The sequence below is a fragment of the Volvox carteri genome (assembly GCF_000143455.1).
Source record: "Volvox carteri f. nagariensis unplaced genomic scaffold VOLCAscaffold_15, whole genome shotgun sequence".
Taxonomy (NCBI): domain Eukaryota; kingdom Viridiplantae; phylum Chlorophyta; class Chlorophyceae; order Chlamydomonadales; family Volvocaceae; genus Volvox; species Volvox carteri.
The window spans coordinates 706,132-728,467 of record NW_003307558.1 but is presented as its reverse complement, the minus strand read 5'-3'; the positions used below and the strand labels follow the sequence as shown (position 1 = coordinate 728,467).

Below are 22,336 nucleotides of genomic sequence, written 5' to 3'. Positions count from 1 at the left end.
GGGGGAAGGAGGGGTAAGACGTAGCGACGAGGGTGCCTAAAAGGGTTTTTCCTTATCTTCGGCACGCAAGGTTGACGGAAAAGAGCTCCCCCCCCCCGCTCTTCCTTCCCTCACGCGGTCCCCCTACCAGCCCGATTTCGACACGCGGTGGTGTCGGGGTTCGGTTTCGGAGCGCATCCTGACCCCCTTCGTGGAGCGGCTCAAGTCCCGCGGGGTGGTGGTTCTGGGCTCTCGTAAGGTCGTGGGGCTGCAGGAGGCGCCGGAGGTCCGGACGGGCAGGCAGGGCAGGTGCGTGGCCCTGTGTGTATGTACTTCGGTATGTACCTATGTATGTATGTATGTATGTATGTATATATGTATGTATGTATGTATGTATGTATGTATGTATGTATGTATGTATGTATGTATGTATGTATGTATGTATGTATGTATGTATGTATGTATGTATGTATGTATGTATGTATGTATGTATGTATGTATGTGAGCGTGCAATTAGGGGTTTGTTTGGGTTGCGGCCTTGGGTGTGGGCGGAAGGTGTACAGAACACACACGTGTATGTGCTTCTTCCAAGAGATACTGCAGCTACTGCAGCTACTGCTACTGCTGAGGCGGTTTGGCCGGAAGGGGTGTTGGACAGCCAGCATGGCGACCGAGACGCAACGGCGCAGTGATTGCAGCGGTGTGGCGGCGGCGGCGGCGGCGGCGGCGGCCTGGGTAACACCGCATTCGAACCGAACCGCCCGCGTAACATTCATTTTCCGGCACGGCGTGGCCGTCGTGCGCAAGCGTGTGCGTGTGTGTATGTGTTCGGCCTGTGGCCTGCTTCCTTGACAACCCCCAGTCTTACCCCACTAACCCGAGTGGGGTAAAACCCTAACCCCAGAGTGGCTTGTTCCATACCCCCTACCCCCACTCACAGACATACGTACATGTCCACACACCTGTTTTACCCCTCTTCCCTCCCCACCCCCCATCCCCCACACAAGCCACCCCCGCCCCCAATGTCGTTACGCTTATCCCCCTCCCTCCCTCCCTCCCCCCCCCTCCCTCCCTCCCTCCCTCCCTCCATACACACACACACAGGCTCCGTGTCAGCACCCCGGACGGGGGCGCTGAGGACTGGCGCGCAGACGCCTTCGTGTTCGCGGTGGGTGTGGGCGCCATGCAGCGCATCGTGGCCGCCTCCCCGCCCCTGCTGGACCCCCCCTCCGCCCCCGCCCCCGCCTCCTCCTCCTCCTCCTCCTCGCCGAACAGCAGCAGCAGCAGCAGCAGCTCTTTCTTCACAGGTATCGCCAACCTGAGCACCACCGACGTCGCGGCTGTACGGGTGTGGCTGGACGGCAGGGTGCGACCCGCCACCCCCAGTAACGTGCTGGTGGGGTTCGACCCCGGAGTGGGGTCCACGTTGTTCCACCTCAACGAGCTGCAGGTAGTGGGGATGGTGGTTGTGGTTGTGGTTGTGGTGATGGTTGTGGTGGTGATGGGGTTCTGTAATAGCGTGGTGAGCGTTATGGAGGTGGTGATGATGGAGGTGGTGATGGTGGTGATAGTGGAGGTAGTGATGATGGTGGTGATGGTGGTGATGGTGGTGATGGTGGTGATGGTGGAGATGGTGGTGATAGTGGAGGTGGTGGTGGTGGTGATCGCAATGAAAGGGTGTATCCCACGGGGCTGTGTAGTTCTTCGGAGAGGGGCGTAGGGCGGGGGGGGGAGGGAAGGAGGGGATTTGTACCTTCCCTTCCTCCATGCCCGCATGCGTTCATTGAAAAGCTCTTAGGGTTGTATGTTTCCACACATTGGAGCGTCGTGGTTTTAGCCTGAGCCGGTGTGTGTGTGTGTGTGTGTGTGTGTGCGCGTGTGTTTGTGTGTGTTTGTGTGTGTGCGCGTGTTTGTGCGTGATGGGAGGGAGGGTGTGATTAGCTTTTGTGTGTGCTACCTGTCCTACCCCCCTCTCCCGCTCATCCTCCGTTACCCTCGTACGCCGCCTCCTTACCCCCCTCTCCCCCCCCCAACACATACACAGGACGAGTACCGCTCCCCCGACCCCTCCCAGGCCCCCTGTGTGGTTGAGGCGGACTTCTACCACGCCGCCTCCCTGCTCCCCCTCCCGGATCAGGACCTGGTGGACAAGGTGGTACGGCAAATGCTACCCGGTGAGCGGGGGACGGGGGGGGAGTGAGGGGGAACGTTGCGCGGAGGCGGGTGAGGCAGCTGGGTGGGCGGGGACACGACCGGTAGAGTTGGGGGGGGTTTAGGGTTGGGGGGGGTTTCAGGGAGGGAAAGAAGCCCTAGCAAGGCTCCGAGACCGACAGTCTTAGGTGGTTGTCCCCCGTCTGAGGGGGGGGCCCACAAAGGGGGCCGGGGCCGGGAGGTGGCTGCGAACTGAAGACCAAGTCTCCTCCCCCTGCGGACTATGGGCTCATGGCGGGCTCCCCTTCCGAACCTCCCCGGGCCATCGGTGACACAAGCTAACTCACATTGCTTATGAGGAGCCAGAGCTAGATGGCTGTGCGCTAAGACCAGATCTTCGGAGGTTGGACAGGAAGAAGACGATACATCACTGATTGGCGGTCACCCCCCGGGGCGGGTAGAGTGGAGTCGAGTTGCTGCAGTCAAATCAGATCCCACCACAACCCCCCGCGATGGACTCCCTCCCTCCGTCCTTACCAACGTCATACCACGTCAACCGGGAGGCCGCAATACCCCCTCCACCGGGGTCCACTACACTCCCGTGGCTTACGTCCTCTCCCGCCCCCCCCACCCCCACCCCGTCGCGCTTCCATCTCTCCCCATTGTGTTGGTGACGCCGTGTAACGCTCGCAGCCGTGGATCCCGGTGTCATAAGGCCCCGAGTGCTGGATTACAGCGTCCTGAGGTTCCCTGGAGCTGTTAGCCTCTTCTCCCCCGGGTGCGCGGCGCACATGCCCACTGTACGGACGCCGTACGATGGGATTTTCATGGCGGGCGACTGGATACGGCAGGGCCCCGGCACGCACGGAGCCAAGGGTCTGTGTCAGGAGAAGGCCTTTGTCACCGGTCTGCAGGTGTGTGTGTATGTATGTCTGAGTGTGTGTTTTCCCTCAAAACACACGTATTAGCATACGGGAATCTCCACCCCTGTACAACCCCTTTCCCCTCGTCCCCAACCCCAACCCCAACCCTACCACTATTGCCACCACCACCACCACCACCACCACGCCCTCCCCCACAGGCTGGCAACCACGCGGCGGAGGCGGTGGGTTTGCGGCCTCGTGCGCTCGTGCTCCCGGCAGAGGCGGATGAGACCCACATCGCGGCGGGCAGGGAGGCCGTACGGGGTGTACGACATGTGACGGGATCTCTGCTGGGGGGCTCAGCACGGGGCGGGGGGCCGGGGCGGCCACTCGGGGGGGTGACCCTGTTCGGCGGTTGGCGGTGAACACCCAGGGGTGGGACCTGTGGGTCGGTGGGTGGCTGGGGGTGGGTCGGCGGGGGTACGTGAGGGGGGTGAGGTGGGGTAGAACGCGTTGGAACGCGTTGAAAAACCAGTGGTATGTACGGCTTCTGAGATGCGTCCCAAGTTGTTGCGGCTCGTTGCGTATTTGTAAGTAGATAGCGGCGCGTGAAGCACTGGAATGAAAACAAGAGGCAAGAGGTGAAGGACGTTTGTGTTCATGACCCAAGCGGTGTGCTGAGTGCGAAGGAGGTGAAGGAGAGGGAGAGGGAGGGTGTGCTATTATTGTCCGAGTGTGAATTCGGTGGTGGTGAGGGAGGTGGTGTGCGGTTGTTAGAGGTTCTTGGTGAGGTGGTTGTTGGTGGCTTGGAGTGAGTGGGGAGCTGTACTCTTCCCCTTTCCCATTCAGCCTGGGGAAGGGGGAGAAGGTGGGGGAGATTGATGTACCCAGTCTGTCTGTCTGTCGATCTGTCTGTCTGTCAGTAGGGGTTTCAATCTGCGAGTGCTGGAGACTACTGTTCCCGTTTGCCTGGTCGGTTAGTTGGTTGGGTGGTCGGTTGGGTAGTAGAGCCGCGTGTTGTTTGGTGATGCTGTTGCGGCTATAGGGACGCTGGATGTGAGTGATGTGGATGCGAAGTTGCGCGTGGCGATGTCTTTTCCAAATTTCAATTTATTTACTAGTTCTTTGCGGATGGGTGTGGAAAATTAGTCCTCCGCATCAGTGAGTTTCTGGCAGCTGTCGCAAACCTGTACACAGGACGCAAGTTCCGGAGTTACCGTACTCATTTTTCGAAAAGAAAGCTGTTTCCGCGGAGTCTGTCGGAGAAAAGTCCAATGTGGAATTTGCCAATCGCCTATCGGATATGTGTTGGTGGACCGTCATACGGTCACGGCTATATATAATTGTTTCGGTGCACTAACGTGTTGTGAAAAATGTTAAGATCTGAGTGACGATGGTGTTCGATTCATCCTTCTACCCTGATGTTTGTTGCATCCTTCTGAGGCCTTTTGGGCTCGTGTTTTGGGCTTGGCACAGCAGAGACGGTAAGACTGTTTTTTCCAACCGGTGGTTGCGATGATGGCCGTTTTACCCAGGAGCAGTTATCCGCTCTGGGAGTGTGGGAGTGTGAGACGGGGAGCTAACTGCGGTTACGCACAGGAAGAAAGGAAGGAAGGAAGGAAAGGAACTGGTTCTCCGAAACGAGAGTGGAAACAGCTGCTAAATCCAATTTGAGCGGGCGGTGAATGCGGGAAGTAGAGGGCAGGTGGAGCTGGGTGGAGAGATGTTTACCCTGTTGAATTCTTTTCAAGTTTGGCGTTCTGGACTGGATGACAGGGAATGGGATTCCCTGGTGTATTCCCACACAACCTCCCCTGTCAGCACGTGGTGGTCTGTCCAGGTCTGTCTGATGCTGCAAGGAGCAGAGGCGCTGACATTCGCTGAAATGTTGGAGTCACAGTTGCAGTGCCCGCACAAGAACCAGGGCGAACATTACAGTGTCAATGTCATTACAGTGTCGGGGGCGACTGTCGTCGTGTCCGCCCGTTCAGGTTGAGCGCGAAGCGCCGGAGCGCTGCATGTGTGTGATGGCGGTGCGCATGCTGCACCCTTGAAACCCATCAGGTCACTCCCATACTTAGCCCTCAAGCCATCATAAGGCATAAGGCATAAGGGCATTCCCAAAAGACATAACGTAACCCAAGTGGGTCTACCAGTGACAAGTGTCATCACGATTATAGCACCAAGAGCACCATATTTCAAATTCACGCATCATGATAAAAGATAGGCAAGTGCCCATTTGGTTAACCAAATAAGAGCGAAAATGATAATGCCAAGTGGCGAAGTGCCAGAGCCTTAGGAAGTCCTAAGGTAAATATGCAAGTATGCCACAACAATTAGAGATGAGCTGTCTTAAGTGCGGCCAGCTGGTGCTCAGTACCAGCCAGCCAGCCAGCCAGCAAGCCAGCCAGCAAGCTGGTGCCAAAACCATGCCAACACCTGGCCTGGCTTGCGGCATGGATCCCACTGCTTTCACAACATTTATTAACCCACCGTACCACCACACTTAGTGCAACCCCTACCTCAATGCCACGGTAATTGTCACAACAAGACATATCCCCATCCTTAAAGTCGGGGGAGAGGGTGCTAGAGGTGAAGGTTCTCGGGTACTCAGCCCTGGAAACACAATTAAAACAGTGCCGGCAGGTATGGTGCAAACACGAGCACTGGCTATTGTTCCTCACACTCCCCCACTGTGTATTTAACAATTGGTAGTGAGCAGGAGTCCAAGTTGTTAGCCAGCATGAATCCTAATTGATGCGGTTCCTGGCGGGAGACGGCAGGCCCCGCCCACGACCTCTGATCATCCGGGTTGGGGGGATATGAGCATCAATGGTCGAGGACGTCCTCAACTGGCGGTGGGATGGATGTTTTATTCCGGATGTACCGCGGGATGTGCATCCGCCGATCGGTTCTTTTCTGAAGTCGTAGTATAACAATCCCCCCATCGTAGCCTTGTCATGTATGGCAAAGACCGAAGTGCATTTGCGGCCTTCTGTCGTTAGATGGCAGCTGGTGGCCTGCGTCAGCTAGAGCAGAAATTGATTGATGGAAGGCATCTTTGATTCCCTAAAGCCGGTGAAGGGTCTGTCAGCGATGTTTCCATTGGCCGCTTAGGATTGCCAAACAGTGCAATTTTGGAATCGCATCGATGTCTTGCTCGCGAAAATGCTATTCCGCCTTCTTGTATTTGGTGTAGTGTCCCTTGTGGAGCTAGGAGTGTTTGAAGCTGTACAGTAACATTTGTCAGCTGATGAGTGCATGCTGAATATCCATTCCTTAATATCAGGACAGCAGAAACCTTTTTATGCGACTTGAGTCTGTGATTATCGTGTTAAGCAACGACCTCAGGCAAGCAGTTCATAATGAATGCCCTGGCACTGGTCTCGCCGTACGCATATAAGCACGCGGTATAAGAGTTCCTAATGGGAAGAGACGATATAGGAAATGGCGAATCATGCCCTGCAGAACCAGGCCTATTGTGGTACCGGTATTAACTGGCAACTGCAGCTGTTATGTCATCGAAAGGCTTAAGACTTTAGATAGGAGTTGGTTTCACACCATTTCCTTTATTCATATCTGATAATTAATTGGCTGCTCGCGCTGACTTTTCCGCCGATTGATCGCTGATTCGACTGTTCACTTGCAGCCTTTACCGAAGCAATCCCAAATACACCGAACATGTCTAAGATACAGCAAACAGTTCTGGTCACAGGAGGGTCAGGTTACGCGGGGCAGTTTTTGGTACATGCGCTCGCAAAACAATACCAGGTATTGCGCTTGCGTCCCCAGACATACCACTCGAATGCTTGCCTCGAAGCAGATGTTATCTATAGGTAAACCTGCGCTGTCACACACACCCCAACCGTTCGCGCCCTCCCTCGCAGGTGCATTACACGTACGGCACACGCCTGCTGGCGTCAGCTCCCGAAAGCACGGTGGCCCACAAAGTGAGCTCCGCCCTCTCACTTCTTTGTCACTTCTTTAACTCGGTTCTTTTCTTCCCAACCTCCCTTCCTCCCATCCTCCCTGCCGCCCTGCAGGTCGACCTCGCAACCGGAGAGGGCTTGAGGGAGGTATTTGAACAGGCGCGTGGGGAAGGTGGCAGAGTCCCGGGAACGACACCCCTTCCAACCCCTAAAGCACACACACACACAAACACACATGCAGAAACCGGGGGGGGAGTTTCTGTGGCCAAAGGGTATGTTCCTAGAACCTCCCTCACTACGGTGGCTGTTTGGCCCCCGATGTGGTCACAATGTATCCAGTGTAGCGCGTCGCGGGCAATGCAGGCCTGCAAACACGACGACGGTGTACATACATACATACATACATACATACCTAGCGGCGGCGGCTTACCACGCACGTACCACCCGCATGGACATCATCAGTGCGCCGCGCCGCACTGCCCTGCGCGGAGCTGGGTCCGCCTAGCCGCCGTCATCACCACCTGTCCACCGTCCGCCTGACACCCCCACCCCAACCCCCCCACACACATGCAGACCGCCTTCCACGCCGTCGTTAACTGCGCCGCCGTCAGCCAGCCCGGAGTGTGCGAATCATCACCTGAGGTGGCCCGGTGGGGACGGGGTTAGGGGTGGGGCGGGGTGGGGACGGGGTCAGGGGCTCAGAAACCCCTCGGGTCCTACCTCGGGTCCCACCTCTGGGCACCCACAACCCGCCGCCCATTCACCTGCGGCGGTAGCCACCCCGTGCACACATACACACAGCAGGTGGTGGATATCCCCATATTCCCCCGCCTCCCCTTGTCCGTTCGTTACCCGCCCCTCGTTCTCACTCAGGCGCCATGTGTACCGTATCATACAGTATACATACAGTCTGTATGTATGCATTATACATGCGTGTATATTTTTCGTGTACATTTATGCATGTATATAGAAAGAGAAAGAGAGATTTTGACGTCATACCTCTCCCCCTACAGGTCAGTCAACGTACCCAGCCACCTCGCGCACTGCATGTTGGACCAGGCGCGCAGAAGGGGCCTCTGTGCGACCCTGATCCACTTTTCAACCGACCAGGTGGGCTATGGATTGGACTACGGGTCCTGGCGGCGGAGGGGAAGAAACATGTCGGTCATCAGGACTATACATGAATACGAACAGTCGTCTGGCTGGAGTGGGGCTGAACTAATGCACGCTTTGGAGGCGGAGGGAAACCGGGATATGGATGGTATTCGCGTCCGCCTGCTTTTCGTTGATCTCAGAAGCTTTTCTGTGTATTTATATGTTTCCTTGAAAGGCTAGTTTTGTGCTTAAAGGGGTAGTGATGGAGTAGTGAAGGAGTAGTATTTTATGAAATATTTCGAGTCGTGAGAAGCTCGCTCGACCTACGCCCGAGCTGCCACTGCCCGATACTGTGCGTCGTTGTGTGCACTAAGTGTCACGTCGCCCTGTACAGGGCAATAGGCAATAGGTACAGTTTTTCGTCTTGACAAGTGGCGCGCGGTAGGACGCATTCGATGTTTGCTACATGATGCCCGCTGTGTGTTTCACGACAGGTCTACGATGGCAGCCACGCGTTGTGGAAGGAGGGTGAGCCGTGCGGCCCTGTCAACACGTACGGCAAGACAAAGTGGGAGGCTGAGCAGTACATTCTGGCGAGTGGATACTAATAATAATAATAATAATAATAATGATGATGATGATGATGATGATGATGATGATGATGATGATGATGATGATGATGATGATGACGACAATGGCGCTGGAGAACACCTTCCCTATCGGAGACCCAAAACACAGAAGCACTTCTCACGGGAGTATTTCCCATTCCAGCGCTTCCGCAGCTTTGGGGCTGAGTCCCGAAACTGCCAGATCCCTCAGTATACCTCCTCCTCTCCAAATGACGTTTTCATTTCATACCATTACAAACCATTTCGTACCGGCTCCATGCATTACTCCGTAGACGACGTGTCACGAAAATCCATCAAATTTCTGTCCTTCCCTCTTCTTTCCGTCTCACGACGGTTTGCTCGTCAGCTTCACTCCTTCACACCCCACACCCCGCTGTTTGGACCCGGGCCCTCTTCTCCCCGTCCATTCGTCCGCTGCTATGGTCGGCCGCAGTCGAGGCTGCCGGAGAGCACCCCGGTCGCCATTCTCCGGGCCAGCATCATTTACGGGCCACCGCCGCCCGACCCCGTCAACCGGGCGCTCTTCCTGCAGTTCGTGGTGAGGCAGTCGTAGTAGTGGGGGTACGGAGCCCAGCTGATATGGGTGGGATGGGAGTTGGTGGCCAAATGAGGTGGCGTGTCTGCAACGCGATCCCGCACACGCGATTGATAGATTGGCAGTGTGGTCCGGAGACTGGTTAGGTGGATTGGGACCAACCCGCTAATTGGGCGGCCAAATCGAGTCATGGCGTACTGCCGGATCGCCTCCAGGTTACTCCGGGAGCCCCTGGGGGTGGGATTATTGGGTTGTTGTTCTGTACAGCATGCGGGTCCTGTGTACACCTGCAGGCCAACACGCCGGGGGCCCTGCTGCTGCACATCACCCCCTCCCGGTTGTGCCTGGCAGGCATCGGCAGTTCGTGGCAGCCAGCCCACCGCCTTCTTCGAGGACGAGTGGCGCAGTCCCATCTACGTTCGGGATTTGGAACGCCTGGTTACACGACTTCTTGCGTTGGCTGCAGTGGTGGTGGTTGAGGAGCCTGGGTCACAGCTGACGGCGGCAGCAGAGGGTGAGGGTGCGGTGGAGACGGCACCGGAGCCCCGCCAGACACCCGCAAGACCTTGGCAGCACCGCATCTTCAATGTGGGAGGCCCGGAGAGGCTTTCCCGTGTGGACATGGCCCGCCAGGTGGGTGACCGGGTGCATGGCCCGCCAGGCGGGCTGTAACAGGAATTGGGCGGTCGACTGCTGGGACTCTGCTGGCCATACTGGCTATGTCTATGATGCAGCTGCTGAGTAATGTTGGTGTAACCTTCGGTGCCCTTCGGGTTCCCGAAGGGTTCCCTGATCGGGATCCCTTATCGGGGCACTACTGTCCAAGGCAAACCAAACCTTGCGGCCGTTGCTTGTTCGCGGCAGTGCTTTTTGGGGGCAGTTGTAGGAGGGCTGCTGTCCGTGGCTATTGGCCCCGTTCTACTAATTTGAGACAGTTACACCGCCCATGCTGTAATGCCACTTCCGCGTATATGTAGCCTGGGGAAATGAAAAGGGAGGTGGAGCTGATATCTACCGCTGCAGCGTTCTGGTGATTGCGCGTTTGTGGTGACCGCCTCGTGTGTAGTGCCGCACAGCTCCATGAAATGGAAATGAATCTCAGCGACACTTCGCCCTTCTCCGCACGCCACACCCCACCCGCCTCCATGCGAATATCCCCACCGCATCCCCACTCTGTTGCTTCAGGTGGCGGATGCCCTAGGCTGTGGGTATGACGCCATCTTGGCCACATCTACAGCGTCGGTCAACAGGTGTGGTCCTAGGGACTGCATCACCGCGCACCATACCGCATGCTTGAGGGGTTTTTACCTAGTGCAGTCCGCGCAGCCCACGCAGAGTCTCACTGTAGATCAGTATTAATTAGTTCTAATGTACCATTATGATGAGACGCTATCACCCCTGCATCCTATCCATGTACGTTTACATTCTGCACCTTCGGGTATGGAGCATCTGGGGCAGTGCTAGAAGTAGCGTCCGTGCGTTACGCGATGGAGCCAAAATATATATAGAGTCAGAGTCAGTTGGCTCTGCGCGGCAATACCATCCAAACACGCTCATGTGTGTGCGTGGTCGAAGGCGGAGACACTTTTCCTTGGCGCTACACATACGTCGTCAGACGTATGCCGAGGAGGGCACAAAAGAACCAAGTCATGAACGATAACGTCTGGCAGATTACGTCAACACACGCAGCGAGCAGCATGCAAGGACATGAAGAAGTGCGAACAGTCGTTATTCACACGTGTGGATGTGTGCTGTGCTGTTGAGGCCGAGCCGCAATTCACTTCACAGCCACAGGGAGCGGACTTCCACTCATTACTCTTTCAGGCGCTTTCCATGCCACTGGCTGAACTTGCCGGCCACTTCGACGTTTCATGTCAGGCCCTCCACATCCTCGTTCAACGTCCCCACCCAGCCACACCCGGAGTTCCCGTGGCGGACAGGATCGCTAGTGGTTTTCATCACCTGCCGCCGTAGGACATTACAGCAATCCTGCACACAGGTCTATGCGGCCAACATCCACCTATGCTGCCTACAACCGTCCTATGTTTCTCCTCATTATTCCCTCCTATACGCCACGGCGTTTGGCATGTCCAAATTGTTTGATATGGCCACACCCGCACTACTCCCCTGTGCTGCCCTGTACTACCCCAACTGTGCGGCCACCCCGCGGCCCACCAGGGGGGTGGCAAGTCCTGCAGACATTTCCATGGACGTGTCGCGCTTGACAGACGGGCTGCATTTCCGCACCACCCCCTTTCGCGAGGCGTTGAAGGAGATCTTCCAACCGCAAACGGTGCCATCGCAAGGGGAGCATTACGCATGAGCCGGACACGAGCGAAAACCTGAAGGACCTTTCCACACCTGGCCGGTTAGCCAGGCTTACCTGCAATTGCCACTCTTCCAGGGACATTGAGTTAGTGGGCTGGCCCGGTCTTGGACATCGTAATCTAAGTGCGTGCGACTGTCCCGGTAAAGGCAAAATGCAAAGCCCAGTCCAGAGTTCTCCCTGGCCCCGCGGCATGTGCGAAGCCGGAAGGCGACTACTTGCAGAACTTGTCGCTCTTAGACGCCGCCCGAAGGTCCAGGCGCTCCTCGGCTGAAGCGGAGGGAAGCGGTCACAAGGCAAAAGTCAAGGCAGGGTTGACAAATGGGAGGAAGGCTTTACGGGTCGAGCAAAATCGAAACCGGAACCAATTCACGCGCTGGATGGAAAAGCGGGTTTTCGGTTTCGTTCTGCCGCGGCTGTGAAGACTGGAGAGTGGTGATCAGAAGGCAGCCGGCAACGAACTACCAGGCACAGCAGCGGCAGGGAGGCCAGCTGGCTGCGGCTGGGAAGCTGGCCGGGCTGCGGGCGCTGTCAGCCCATCACACTTGTAAACCCCCGCATGCAGGTGCTGTTGCATACCAGCAAGTGCTCAATCCGTCTGGACGTGATAGTACGCTCGACTGACTGCCACTTGGGGGGCTCGTCGTTAGTTGATGTCCGGTGCTGCTTGCTGACCCGTGAGCAGCTGTAGCACGGACACATTCTCGTGGGATGGGACCAAGCAAGGCGGCTATATCATGCACTCCGTAGAAATTGCCTTCCATACAAATTTGGGACGGAAATGATGTTTCATGTTGACATTTTTTTGTTGGGACGCGCCACCTGTTCGCACCCGTCAGCAAACGATCTCTCTTTTCTGTATTGCCTCCTCCCTCTCCCTCTCTCTTTCCCCCCTTCTCTCTCTCTTTCTCTCCCTTTCCCTCTTTCTACCTGTTTTGCCGGTGACCTTGGCGGTATAGCCGTGCAGAATGGCAGGTGGGGCGCGGTAACCACAGCCCCACGGCGTGCTCCTGGCTTTGCCCTCCTGCAACACCCCCAACAACCCAGTGCGCGGAGAGGAGTGGGGAAGAGGGGACGACAAATTGGATCCCAATGGGCAGACGGGACGTGGACGGCGCAAGGGGGGGGGGCCGTGATCTGAAGCAGTCGCCGGGCGTTCGCAGATGTGCAGTTGCGCAGTCCCTAATGCAGGCAGATGTGCTTTTTTATGCGTGACAGTTTTCCTCACAAGATGGCTGAGCTTTTACTTCCTCTCTCCCTTGCTGTTCTTGCGAATTCCTTGCTTTTCTCGTGTTATGTTTGAGAGCCATAGACGGGGTTTTGGGGGCCTATGTGCGGTGATAGGCGGCTGTCCGCGCTTCAATACCCCTGGCTGCTTGAACCTAGGAGGAGTGTAGGGCAGGGAAGCGACTAATGTGGGTTTCAAAGGGCACTGGAAGGAGGGCGGCTTTAAATGGATGAGGAGAACATAATATGACGCCTGATGGTGCGATGTGCGATGTGGTTCGGCCAGAGCATTCGAGGCAGTGGAGGCAGGTGCCTGGCCAGGAAGCTGCAGAGCCCGCACACAGGGTTGTGGGATTTGGATTTGGGTGGCGAGGTGGGTACAGACATGCGCATGGCCCGAGGTCCATGGCCATTTGTTCTCGGGTCGAACATTGAAGTTATGGAGCCTGAAGGTATCTATCGGGACAGGGCATGGCCGATTGCAAGCACATGGCACGAGGGCCGCACTTTATTAATAGGCAATCGCACTGCCTAGCTAAGCGACCCAGGCCTAGTGTAGATCCCACAGGTCTGAGCAGCCGGTGGGAAAAGAAGGAGGCTGGAGACAAGGTGGCCTCGGATTGCAGAGGAGTTTGCTCACCTTGACACGCTTGGTCTCTAAATCGAACTCCTCCTCGTACGTCTTGCCGCTCATGACGTTGACAGCCGTTGCAGCCACCTAAGGGTTTACGAGGCAGCCCAGTTCCGCAATTTGGAAGGTTGGTATTATTCGGGTATTGTTAGGTACGTGGTCAACGCGCCTTTTGAAGACAGGAAGATTGGCCGTGCCCTAGGAGGGGAACTCTCACGGATGCAGCAAAGAAACCAAGTACCACGGCGATGCGCGTTCCTAGCACCTCACAAATTGCTAAGCCTTGAGCCGTTGGCGCCCAAAGCAGGGGGTACCGTAGTACTTCGCAACCCACCGGTTTGGGCTTTGTCGGGTCCAGAGGGGGCGCCTCGTGTAGGCCACCGTCGACTTCTTCCCCGCCTTCTTCCTTTTTTTTAACTTTCTTGCCCTTCTTTTTCTCCACCCCTTGTAGCTCCTTTAAGGTTGCGCCGCCTGTAGGGGGCGGAAGTCAGAGAAACCACTATAAAAAGGACAATCAGTATTCATGCCGTTTCCTGTAGGCTATCTGTCCTTTGAAACCGTACCCTTCAGGACTAATTTGCCCCCTAATGGCATTCTGGTGTTGCTTGACAACGATGAAGTGACGATGTTATTATGCCCTCAGCTTAAGCAAACAAACAGGTCGTCTAAGTTTCTTTACATTAATAGTTATGCGATAATAGTCTTAAACTTTTAGATGCAGGGTGCCAGGTTGCGCTTTTAGGACTTTGGAGTTGGAGTGCAAGTCGCAGGTACGCTTGGTAATGTATTTAAACTGTCATACAAGGTCACTTTATCCTTCAATAGCTCATGAAAACGGCAATTGCTTGGCTGCTGAGCATGGTTGTCATACGCAGGACCTTGCCATACACCGCACGCCGTACACCGCGTAGCACGCCAAAACCATTCCTACAGTGCAGCATGCTGTTTTCTTGTCACAGCTAGCGTGTGCGGATGTTGGGTGGGACTGGTTTGCCAAACAGCTACCTTTTTCGCTGCTAACGGCGATAAAACAGTAGATAGAAGCTGTGCTGTCTTGAACCCCGGACTCGGTCTTGCACCCTCCTCAGGTATTCTGGTATGACTACGGGGTTCGACTTGGCTCCAGCGCCTTTCCATTTAGTATATTTGCAGCCTGGCAGTGTACAACGACCTACAGCGACGTTGCGGCACCGAAAACATGCCAACCGCAGCCCCCCGCCGCCAAGATTTTGCCATGTCCGTTTTCCGTATCTGTCAATTCAGATGCCTCTGCGGTATGAAGTCTGAAGTCTGACCCTCCTTACATACTCACGTTTGCTCACGGCAGCATGCAACGGACCACTGTGGTAATGCAGCCTGTCTGTTTGTTTGTGAAAGTTTAGCAGCAGCAGTCAAACCATGGAAACGTGCTTCTTACCATATTCAACGACCGACGATCTTTCAGCGGCCATGCAGAGAAGTAAAATCTGGCAAAGGTCAGTAATTAGTACCCTCGCATCAAGTCCCTCTTCAGTCAGCCCCATAATCAACGATTGCCAAACCCTGTGACTCAGATCAGAGCAACTTGGCCCGAGCCATCCGCAAAAAGCAAAATGACCGGCGGCGGCTACAAACCATAGAGTAAGCGTAAAAAACAATGCGCGCGCAACTAATGTTGAGCACAAAGTTTTGGGGACAATGTCTGTGTTACTCCGAAATGAAAGAGTACAAGGCGGCACAAGGACCAAGAATAGCTTTGCAAAAGATTTGGTCTTGCGTGAGCGTGAGCGTGAGCGGGCGCATGCACGCAAGGAGCCAGCCATGGGCCCTGTAAGGCGGTACTGCCACCGCCGCAACTGTATTATCACCAACTCTCCCACTACTCCTAATCCTACTACGACTACCCGCCCCATCGCTGCCAGCCGTGCAAGCCCTTCTCCCAAGGCCATACCATCACCACCACCGCCATATCCTTCGCTTGCACATTCAGGCACATCTGTGTCCGCAGGCAGCGATGGTCACAGATAGTTATTCCACTACTGCCCAAGATACTTTATTTCTCAAGGAAACGGCCGTGTATGTACGCCTCCAAATCGCAACGCAGAACACTAGACGAGTAACCCTAAGACCTACCCCACCACCCGCGGCGTTGCTTCTTGGCGGCATCATGCGACTCGCAAACTCTCACCGGGCGGGGAATCGCGCGTGCGCTGTGCGACTCCCTCTCAACCCCGGATAAGTTGCGTCGTGTTTGGGTTCATGGCGGATGGGCGGATGGGGTCGAGGGCTGGCCCACTCGAAATCTCTGCTATCCTAGGCCACCGGCGCGATCCATTCGGCTACCATCGAAAGGAACGCGTGGTGGGTTTGCACCGGGCGCGCGTCTCCTTTGACTGGGCCTCAGTCTTGCAAAGTGAAATGATATTCTGTAAGTTATCAAGCCAAAAGGCAGGAGAAGCGCGTCACAGAACATATAGGCACATATACACAAGACACGCAACGTACCCTACCAACACGTAAACTAATCAAAGACGACGCGCATGCAAGGAAAATGATGACTCCTCCTTCCAGCGGTTCGCAATACACACATTGTGTTGATAGCATTGCAACGACTCACATGGAGAGTTTCTATTCAATCTCCAAAAGAGGATATTCTCATGATGCAACAAACAACCTGCAATCGCATTTGTGTATGTATGCTTGTCGGGTGGTCAAGCTTGAAAGTGTAGCGGGGTAACGGGGCGGAGGGCACACGGTAGCGAGCCGCCACCGTCACCGACGCCCCGACGCCGCATCCCTGCGGCCGTGTTCATCTTCAGGAGGCGTGGCGGAGAGGGACAAACTCCGTGTTGTTGGTGAAGCCGATGCGGCCGCGAGCGCGTGACATGACGTGGGACAGGGAGGACGTCCGCAAGCTGCCAGACCGGGGCCAGGTGCTATGCAACCACACCGCAAGTCGTTGCATCCGCAACCGCCATGTATTCAAAACACCCGCGTAAGGCCTAAGCGGCACGGCGGCCGGACCTGCTCTCAATCAAACCAGTGGGTTCAGCCAGGCCTCGAGGGAGGGCGTGGAGTGGCGGTCAGGCGTGGGGATGGGCAGGGGCCAGATGCAACCCGCCCGCCGCAGTTAGCAATGGCACACGCCCATCCCCACCCCATGCCTTGCTGCGCCCACGCGTCAAGTGACCCATCCCCTCCCAACAGCCTTGCAGACCACAACACATCCCGTCCTAAATGCAAACCTCATTGATCCGTCGTAACAGCGCGCGCGAGACGAAAATCAAATTGATAATCTGTTCAGTTCGTGCATGTCGCCATTAAGCCTGCGGGCCACCCAAGAAATTTGATGTGGTAGATGTGTTCAAGGGGCGTCGTCGGCAACAGTCGCGGCAGCTGTGTCCAGCTGCCACCACCATCACTGGCACATCGCCATTATTAACAGCAGCTCCAGAGGCCGCCGCATATATCATCTTAAGCTGCTCATGGATGGGTTCAAAGCTTCCGTAGACTGCCCATCCACAATCATCATGATCCGCACGCGTGCGGACTACTCCTCACTCTCAGAATCCTCGCACACAGAGCCACGTGCGGCGGCTTGTGCGCCTCAAACGCTCCTCAAGCCCAACACAGCCCAACGCAGCCCACAAACCGCCGAGTGACGCAGGACGCGCTCGGTGCGGTATAGAACGGCGCATCACGCAGCGTTCAGTGATGTGCATAGCACCTGGTTTAGAGTTGGCCACGCCCCGCGCCCAGCTGAGCTGCGTCTCTCCTTCCAGAGCCCCCGTGTCAGGTATACACGGATACGCCGGCGACCGGTCTGCGGCCCGCCGTCGCTTCCTCGGCGCGCTGCTGCATGCTGTACGTGCGCCAGCGACGGCCGCTGGGCGCCTGGCCGCTCTCCCTCACGTTGCCCACGTTAACCGTCTGTGACTGATCGAGCTTGTTCTTGATCGTCAGACCCACAACCGCCAACACCACGGCACCGCCGACCGAGCCAATGACGATACCGGCAATGGCGCCCTTGGACAAGCCCTTGTCACTGGATGACTGAGCTGACGGAGTAGACGGAACTGACTGAGCTGACGGAGCAGAAGGAAGCTGTTTGACTACGCAGCCCTTTGCCATGACATCGTAAATGGAGATTTGGCCGGTGCTCAGCAGCTTGTTGAGGCCTTCGGCAGTCCCGGCCTCGCAAGCGCCGCTTTCGCTAGACACCGAGCTCGCCACCTTCTCCGTCGTATACTGCACGCGCATAGCCGTCTGGGCGCCCGAGGCGTCGCAAGTACCGCCAATTGTGTTAAGAGTCGTGCATGTAGAGCTTGGCGTGGTAGCAGAGGTGCCTTGAGGTGATGGATAAGTGAGGAAGACGTTGAGCAGTTCCGGTGCGCCCGAAGTGGTCGTAGTTTGGAGGAAACGGCGCTTCACATCCGCCGATGCCGACTGTAGCCCAGCCTTGTCCAAGAGCCATGAGGAGGCGCTGATGAGTGTGCGACGCAGCCGCCGCAACAACGACTCGCCGTAGGTCGCGGCCGCGTAGCGGCAGTTGACGTTAATGCCCGTTGTGTCGCTCAAGTTTAGAGCCTTCTGGACTTTCTGTGTGTACGCCAGGATGCTCGCGTCGGAACAGTCGGCCAAGAGACTGTAGTCAGCGAACTTGATCGGAACAGTCACGTACGTCCTGCAGTGGTTTCGGAGCATGGTGCTTTTAAGGCAAAGACAGCAACTAAAAGTTCTCTTTGGTCGGTCTGAGACTTAGGGTTGGTCTGTCTAATTTTTGGCTTTCCCTGGCGGGATACTGATACTGATACTGCAGGATTATTACTAAGTTATTCCCCTGTCGCAATGTTTGACCAAATTCGACCCGACGTCTGGACTCACCCGGCGTCCGCCAGACCCGAACCAGTTAGCGAGGCGAGGGAAATGTTGGCGGTGATCATGAAGTCCGTGGTAATCTGCGTTGCAAATGTAGTTTGGGGAAGCAGTCAATCAGTCAGTCAGTCGTGTATCAGTCACCGCATTGTAGCACCAGCCTACTTCGGCATCATTTGCTCCTACTCCAAGAATTCCCAAAACGCACTTTTAAGCTATCCTTGTCCGTTGCCACAAATATCCTCCGGCCACGTCGGTGCCCCGACTCACCTGGACCCGTGGGACACTGGCAGGTCCCGGAGGTGGTGCCGGCGGCGCAGGTGGCGGCGACGGCGGCAGCGGCGGATTCGGGGCCTGTGAGCCCTTGATCATTCGGAGAATAGTCGCGGCAGCCAGTCCATCCACGTCAAAGGTGGCGGGGATGTAGTACATGATGGTCAGGTTGGACAGCGGTGACAGGGAGAGTCTTTGCAGGGTACCGCCAATGACTGGCGAGCCTACGGTCGAGTTGTATGTGGCGACGCTGCCGTTCGTCATGTAGAGGGTCACATAGATCTGCATGCCGAACGGTGCTGGGAAGAGGATGAGCTCGTACGAAGCTGGCGGTATGAGCGCGATGTTGTGCTTGGTGACCTGGTTGATCGACAGATTGTAGGGCTTCCCTCGGAACTTCTCCGGCAGGCAGTCGCGTCTGCGTTAAGGAAGGGAGAGGGGCGCAGAAGGGGAACATAAGGCAGGTTAGAGAAGGACCGGTGTTAGATGATGGGCTTCTTTGGCATCATGCGGCGAGGAAGCCTCCCTCAACCAAACACCTATAAAACTGTTAAATCCATCTGCCTGTTCGTACGTACACAGAGCTGGAAGGAAGTTCTGGCGGTCCGCACGCAGTGTAAACGTGTTTCATCCCAAGGTAAACCTGGTCAACCTACGAGAGCTGGCAACCACTGCATGCATGTGCACCGATCCCACCGCGACCCGCAAAGGACCACCACGCCGCGCCGCAGCCAACTTACACCCAGCAGTGGCTCCAGGCCATCTCGCGCATCAGAATGTCTGCAAAGCGGGAGGATGGGGCGGTGGGAATCATCAGGTATCAGGCAACGAGAATATGGTGCTTGAAGCTGCCGGGCTCCGAAACATGGAAGGCACGAAGGGCGCGTGCACGCGCGAACCGCGCCGTTGGGAGTAAACATCTGAACAACCACGTCTGGGGGTGTATATGTGTGTTCGTGTTTGTGTTTGTGGGTGTCAGTGCGCGTGAGAAAGTGACACATTGCGGGAAGGAGAGGGAGAGGGAGAGTCACACCGAACACTGCATGTCGTTGCGCGTGCGTGTAGCACGTGCTATATATGTATCACTCGCAACAACGCGCACTCAGCCGCACCTCAGTCATGCAAAGACTCACCATAGTTCGGCCAGGGTACACATTGATAAAATTCGGTGTTGTCTTCAGTCGTGTTGGCCAAGGTGGCAACCATAGTGGCGTACGTGCTGTTGCACAGCCCGAATGAGCCGCCAGTGGTGTTCTCCGGTAGCAGGGGGCAAGGGCAGAGGGTGTTGGCCGGGCGCGGTGGAGGCGGAGGCCGGGGACCGACTGCATCCATGACGACGGCCGCCGACAAGTCATCAAAGCCGGGGGGGATGGTGTAGGTGAAGGTCATGTTGCCAAAGCCGCCATCAGGCAGCTGCACGGTTGAGCCGTCGTCGATGTTGGTGTAGGTGATATTTCCAATGGTGCCGTTCTTGGCATGGCCTGCGTACATCGGAAGAGGGCGTTGTTGGACGAAATGTAGCAACTTCAAGAGCGTCATCATTGCCATCATGACCGTCAACGGTCATGGATATTAGGATTGCTGGGTCCAGGGCAATTCTGAAGGGTCCGGTGCAATGCCGTAACAGGTATACCTCAACGACAGGAGGGCTCAGGCGCGTCGAGGCCCAGGCGAGCGAGGGAGGATGACGTCGTCCCCACACGGCCAAAACAATTGTTGCAATCAGTCGTCCATAGCCCCCGGACGTTCATACGTTACGGATGGGGCCCCCAACTTGCGCCGAACTTATAGCTGGAAACTTGACAAGCACAACACACACATGCCCTCGCGGCGTCTTCTGCTGCAATAACTCCGATGGCGCTGATCGTACACTGCGCATGCAGCCCAAGGGGCCCCCACGCACTCACCAATGGCCACCATATTGACGCCCTCGGGTCCTTGGAAGTCGATGGAGAAGTTACCTCCCATCTTGGCGATGTTCCAGCGCTCCAAGTGCGGGCAGGTGGCGGTGAAGCGCGTGGTGGAGAAGACGGGCGGCAGGCAGGCGTAACGCCAGCAGAAGCTGTGTGTGTGGAGGGGGCGGGGAGCGGCGGAAAGAGTGAGTTCGGGAGGAGGAGCAGGCACGTGTGTGGGACAATTGATCGGAAAATTGCGAGTGAGGATAAGACTTAAACGCGCATGGTGAGATGGAGGCGGTGGATTGGTGCAAGAGCATGGCACCGGACTTTTAATGGTCTTTCCGAGAGAGCATTCACACTCCTTACCCTAGAACCCATTACGTTGTCGAGGCGAATACAGGACAAGCGGTACCAGTAACTTGACACGTTGCAAACACAAAGAAAAGTTCGGTGGTGTGCATAGTTATACTTCTGTGCATAGTCATACTTCTGTGCATAGTTATACTTAAGTGCACACGTACCTGTACGCCATCCTTCCGGTTCGCGAGTCGTAGTTGGCTGGGTCGATGCACTGCGCGTAAGACTGACCTTCTGAGATGTCCAACGTAGACAGATAGATGGGCACCTGCGTGCGATGAAATGGTGCCCATGGTATGAACGCCGTACAAGCGAGCGTGCGAATCAAGCAGGCCCCATTCCCCAGCCGAGTCCCGGCAAGATGGGAAGACGCAGTGCAGTCGATGTTTACCTTGTAGCCCTGGCATGTGTTATTTTCAGGGGTATCCCAGCAAGGGCAGGCCGCGGGCGGGATGGGTGGCGTGAGGCCGCCGGCATCATGGACGGGGACCACCGCGAACACAATCCTGCAGAGGAACAAGTAACGGTAATCAAGCCATATAACTCGGATCCGGAACGCAACGGCCTTCTTTGGCTCACGGTTCTCTATCAGCGGGCGGGAAGGCGTTTGTTGGCATTGCATCAATTTGCACGGCCTTGCTCTTTTAAATGCAAGAAAAGTCTTGACATTGCGGGTATATGCAAATGAGCAAGACTCATTTGAATCCTGCAGACCTAGCTGACCTTCGAATTAAAAAAGGTGCGGGTACATGTCGCTCACCAGTCGTCATTGCAACCCGCCTCCATGGCCACGTCCATGTCCAAATTGTCCAGACCAGGCGCTGGGATCCTCAAGAGCTGCTGGTTGGTTCCAATCTTGTAGGTCCCCACATTATTGACCAGGTCAACGATAGTGGTGGGCTTCGCGCACTCGGGATTTAGGTGGGTCACCACCACAGGCGTCTCCGCCAGGCGGTTGCTCGGCAGTGCTGGCGCCAGGTCCATGTTGTCGAAGTAGACCCTGAACGGCTTGCCGGCCAGAGAGCTCAGCACCTCACAGTTCGTACTCCAACAGAAAGCAAACTGTCGGAGATAGGGATGCAATCGATGAAAAGAGGTGGCGTTAGTTCGCAGTTTTGCAGGCTTTAATTAGTCATGCGCATTAGTCAAGCGCATTACCTCAAGCATATTGGACCATCAGTTTATGATAATAGAAGCATTTCAGCGGATACATAAGTGCTAGTTTTGTATGCTGCCTGCAGCAAAAGCAGCGCACCTTGTAGATATCCGTCACGTTGTCATGTCCGAATCTGGGCACGCAAACCTGAATCTCCGGAACACTTGTATCATAGCGGTTAGTTCCAGACCTGAACCTCAAAATAATATTGTTATCAGGGCAGGTCTTCGTAGTTGCGTCCAGGGCTGGCAGCTTGGAGCAGTCGCAACTGCGCGGGCAAGAAATGTTCAGCATGTTTAGGGAAGATTGACGATCTCCCAAGGCTTTGCCTGGCATAGAGGTTGTTCGATGACACAGTCGGCGAACAACCAATAAAGTGTGGACATGGAAGTGAGAAGGAAAGCTGATGAAGGGACAGAGGCTGCGCGAAAAC

General features: G+C 56.0%; 4 protein-coding genes across 4 annotated transcripts in view; 2 read left to right on the top strand and 2 right to left on the bottom strand.

The window, feature by feature from the left end:
• VOLCADRAFT_104374 (uncharacterized protein) overlaps positions 1-6,316 on the top strand; it is a gene marked incomplete at its 5' end in the record, with an annotated part of 7,234 nt that extends 918 nt beyond the window's left edge. The window contains 6 exons of the mRNA XM_002949680.1: positions 131-288; positions 1,084-1,627; positions 2,024-2,153; positions 2,824-3,044; positions 3,212-3,235; positions 4,834-6,316. Of these exons, the coding sequence (XP_002949726.1) occupies positions 131-288; positions 1,084-1,627; positions 2,024-2,153; positions 2,824-3,044; positions 3,212-3,235; positions 4,834-4,989 (1,233 nt within the window). The 3' untranslated portion in view covers positions 4,990-6,316. The remainder of the gene's footprint in view (positions 1-130; positions 289-1,083; positions 1,628-2,023; positions 2,154-2,823; positions 3,045-3,211; positions 3,236-4,833) is intronic.
• Positions 6,317-7,510: 1,194 nt separating this feature from the next.
• On the top strand, positions 7,511-11,453 carry VOLCADRAFT_43537 (uncharacterized protein; the record flags this gene model as incomplete). The annotated part of the gene is made up of 8 exons (XM_002949679.1): positions 7,511-7,572; positions 7,936-8,032; positions 8,512-8,600; positions 9,085-9,184; positions 9,533-9,636; positions 9,745-9,814; positions 10,367-10,431; positions 11,360-11,453. Coding segments are annotated over 8 exons (681 nt in total), but the record flags the coding sequence as incomplete, so codon positions are not given.
• VOLCADRAFT_104372 (uncharacterized protein) lies at positions 11,400-14,029 on the bottom strand. Its single transcript, XM_002949574.1, has 5 exons — positions 13,929-14,029; positions 13,700-13,836; positions 13,375-13,452; positions 12,438-12,531; positions 11,400-11,777 (listed from the first exon to the last, which is right to left on the bottom strand). The coding sequence occupies exons 1-5, from the start codon at positions 13,957-13,959 to the stop codon at positions 11,722-11,724; spliced, it is 396 nt and encodes a 131-aa protein (XP_002949620.1). The 5' UTR covers positions 13,960-14,029; the 3' UTR covers positions 11,400-11,721.
• A 3,107-nt stretch (positions 14,030-17,136) lies between these two features.
• VOLCADRAFT_90034 (uncharacterized protein) overlaps positions 17,137-22,336 on the bottom strand; it is a gene marked incomplete at both ends in the record, with an annotated part of 13,449 nt that continues 8,249 nt past the window's right edge. Inside the window, 10 exons of the mRNA XM_002949573.1 lie at positions 17,137-18,028; positions 18,229-18,302; positions 18,490-18,910; positions 19,233-19,272; positions 19,626-19,973; positions 20,400-20,554; positions 20,912-21,015; positions 21,139-21,253; positions 21,508-21,809; positions 22,003-22,232. Coding sequence (XP_002949619.1) covers positions 17,137-18,028; positions 18,229-18,302; positions 18,490-18,910; positions 19,233-19,272; positions 19,626-19,973; positions 20,400-20,554; positions 20,912-21,015; positions 21,139-21,253; positions 21,508-21,809; positions 22,003-22,232 — 2,681 coding nt within the window. The remainder of the gene's footprint in view (positions 18,029-18,228; positions 18,303-18,489; positions 18,911-19,232; positions 19,273-19,625; positions 19,974-20,399; positions 20,555-20,911; positions 21,016-21,138; positions 21,254-21,507; positions 21,810-22,002; positions 22,233-22,336) is intronic.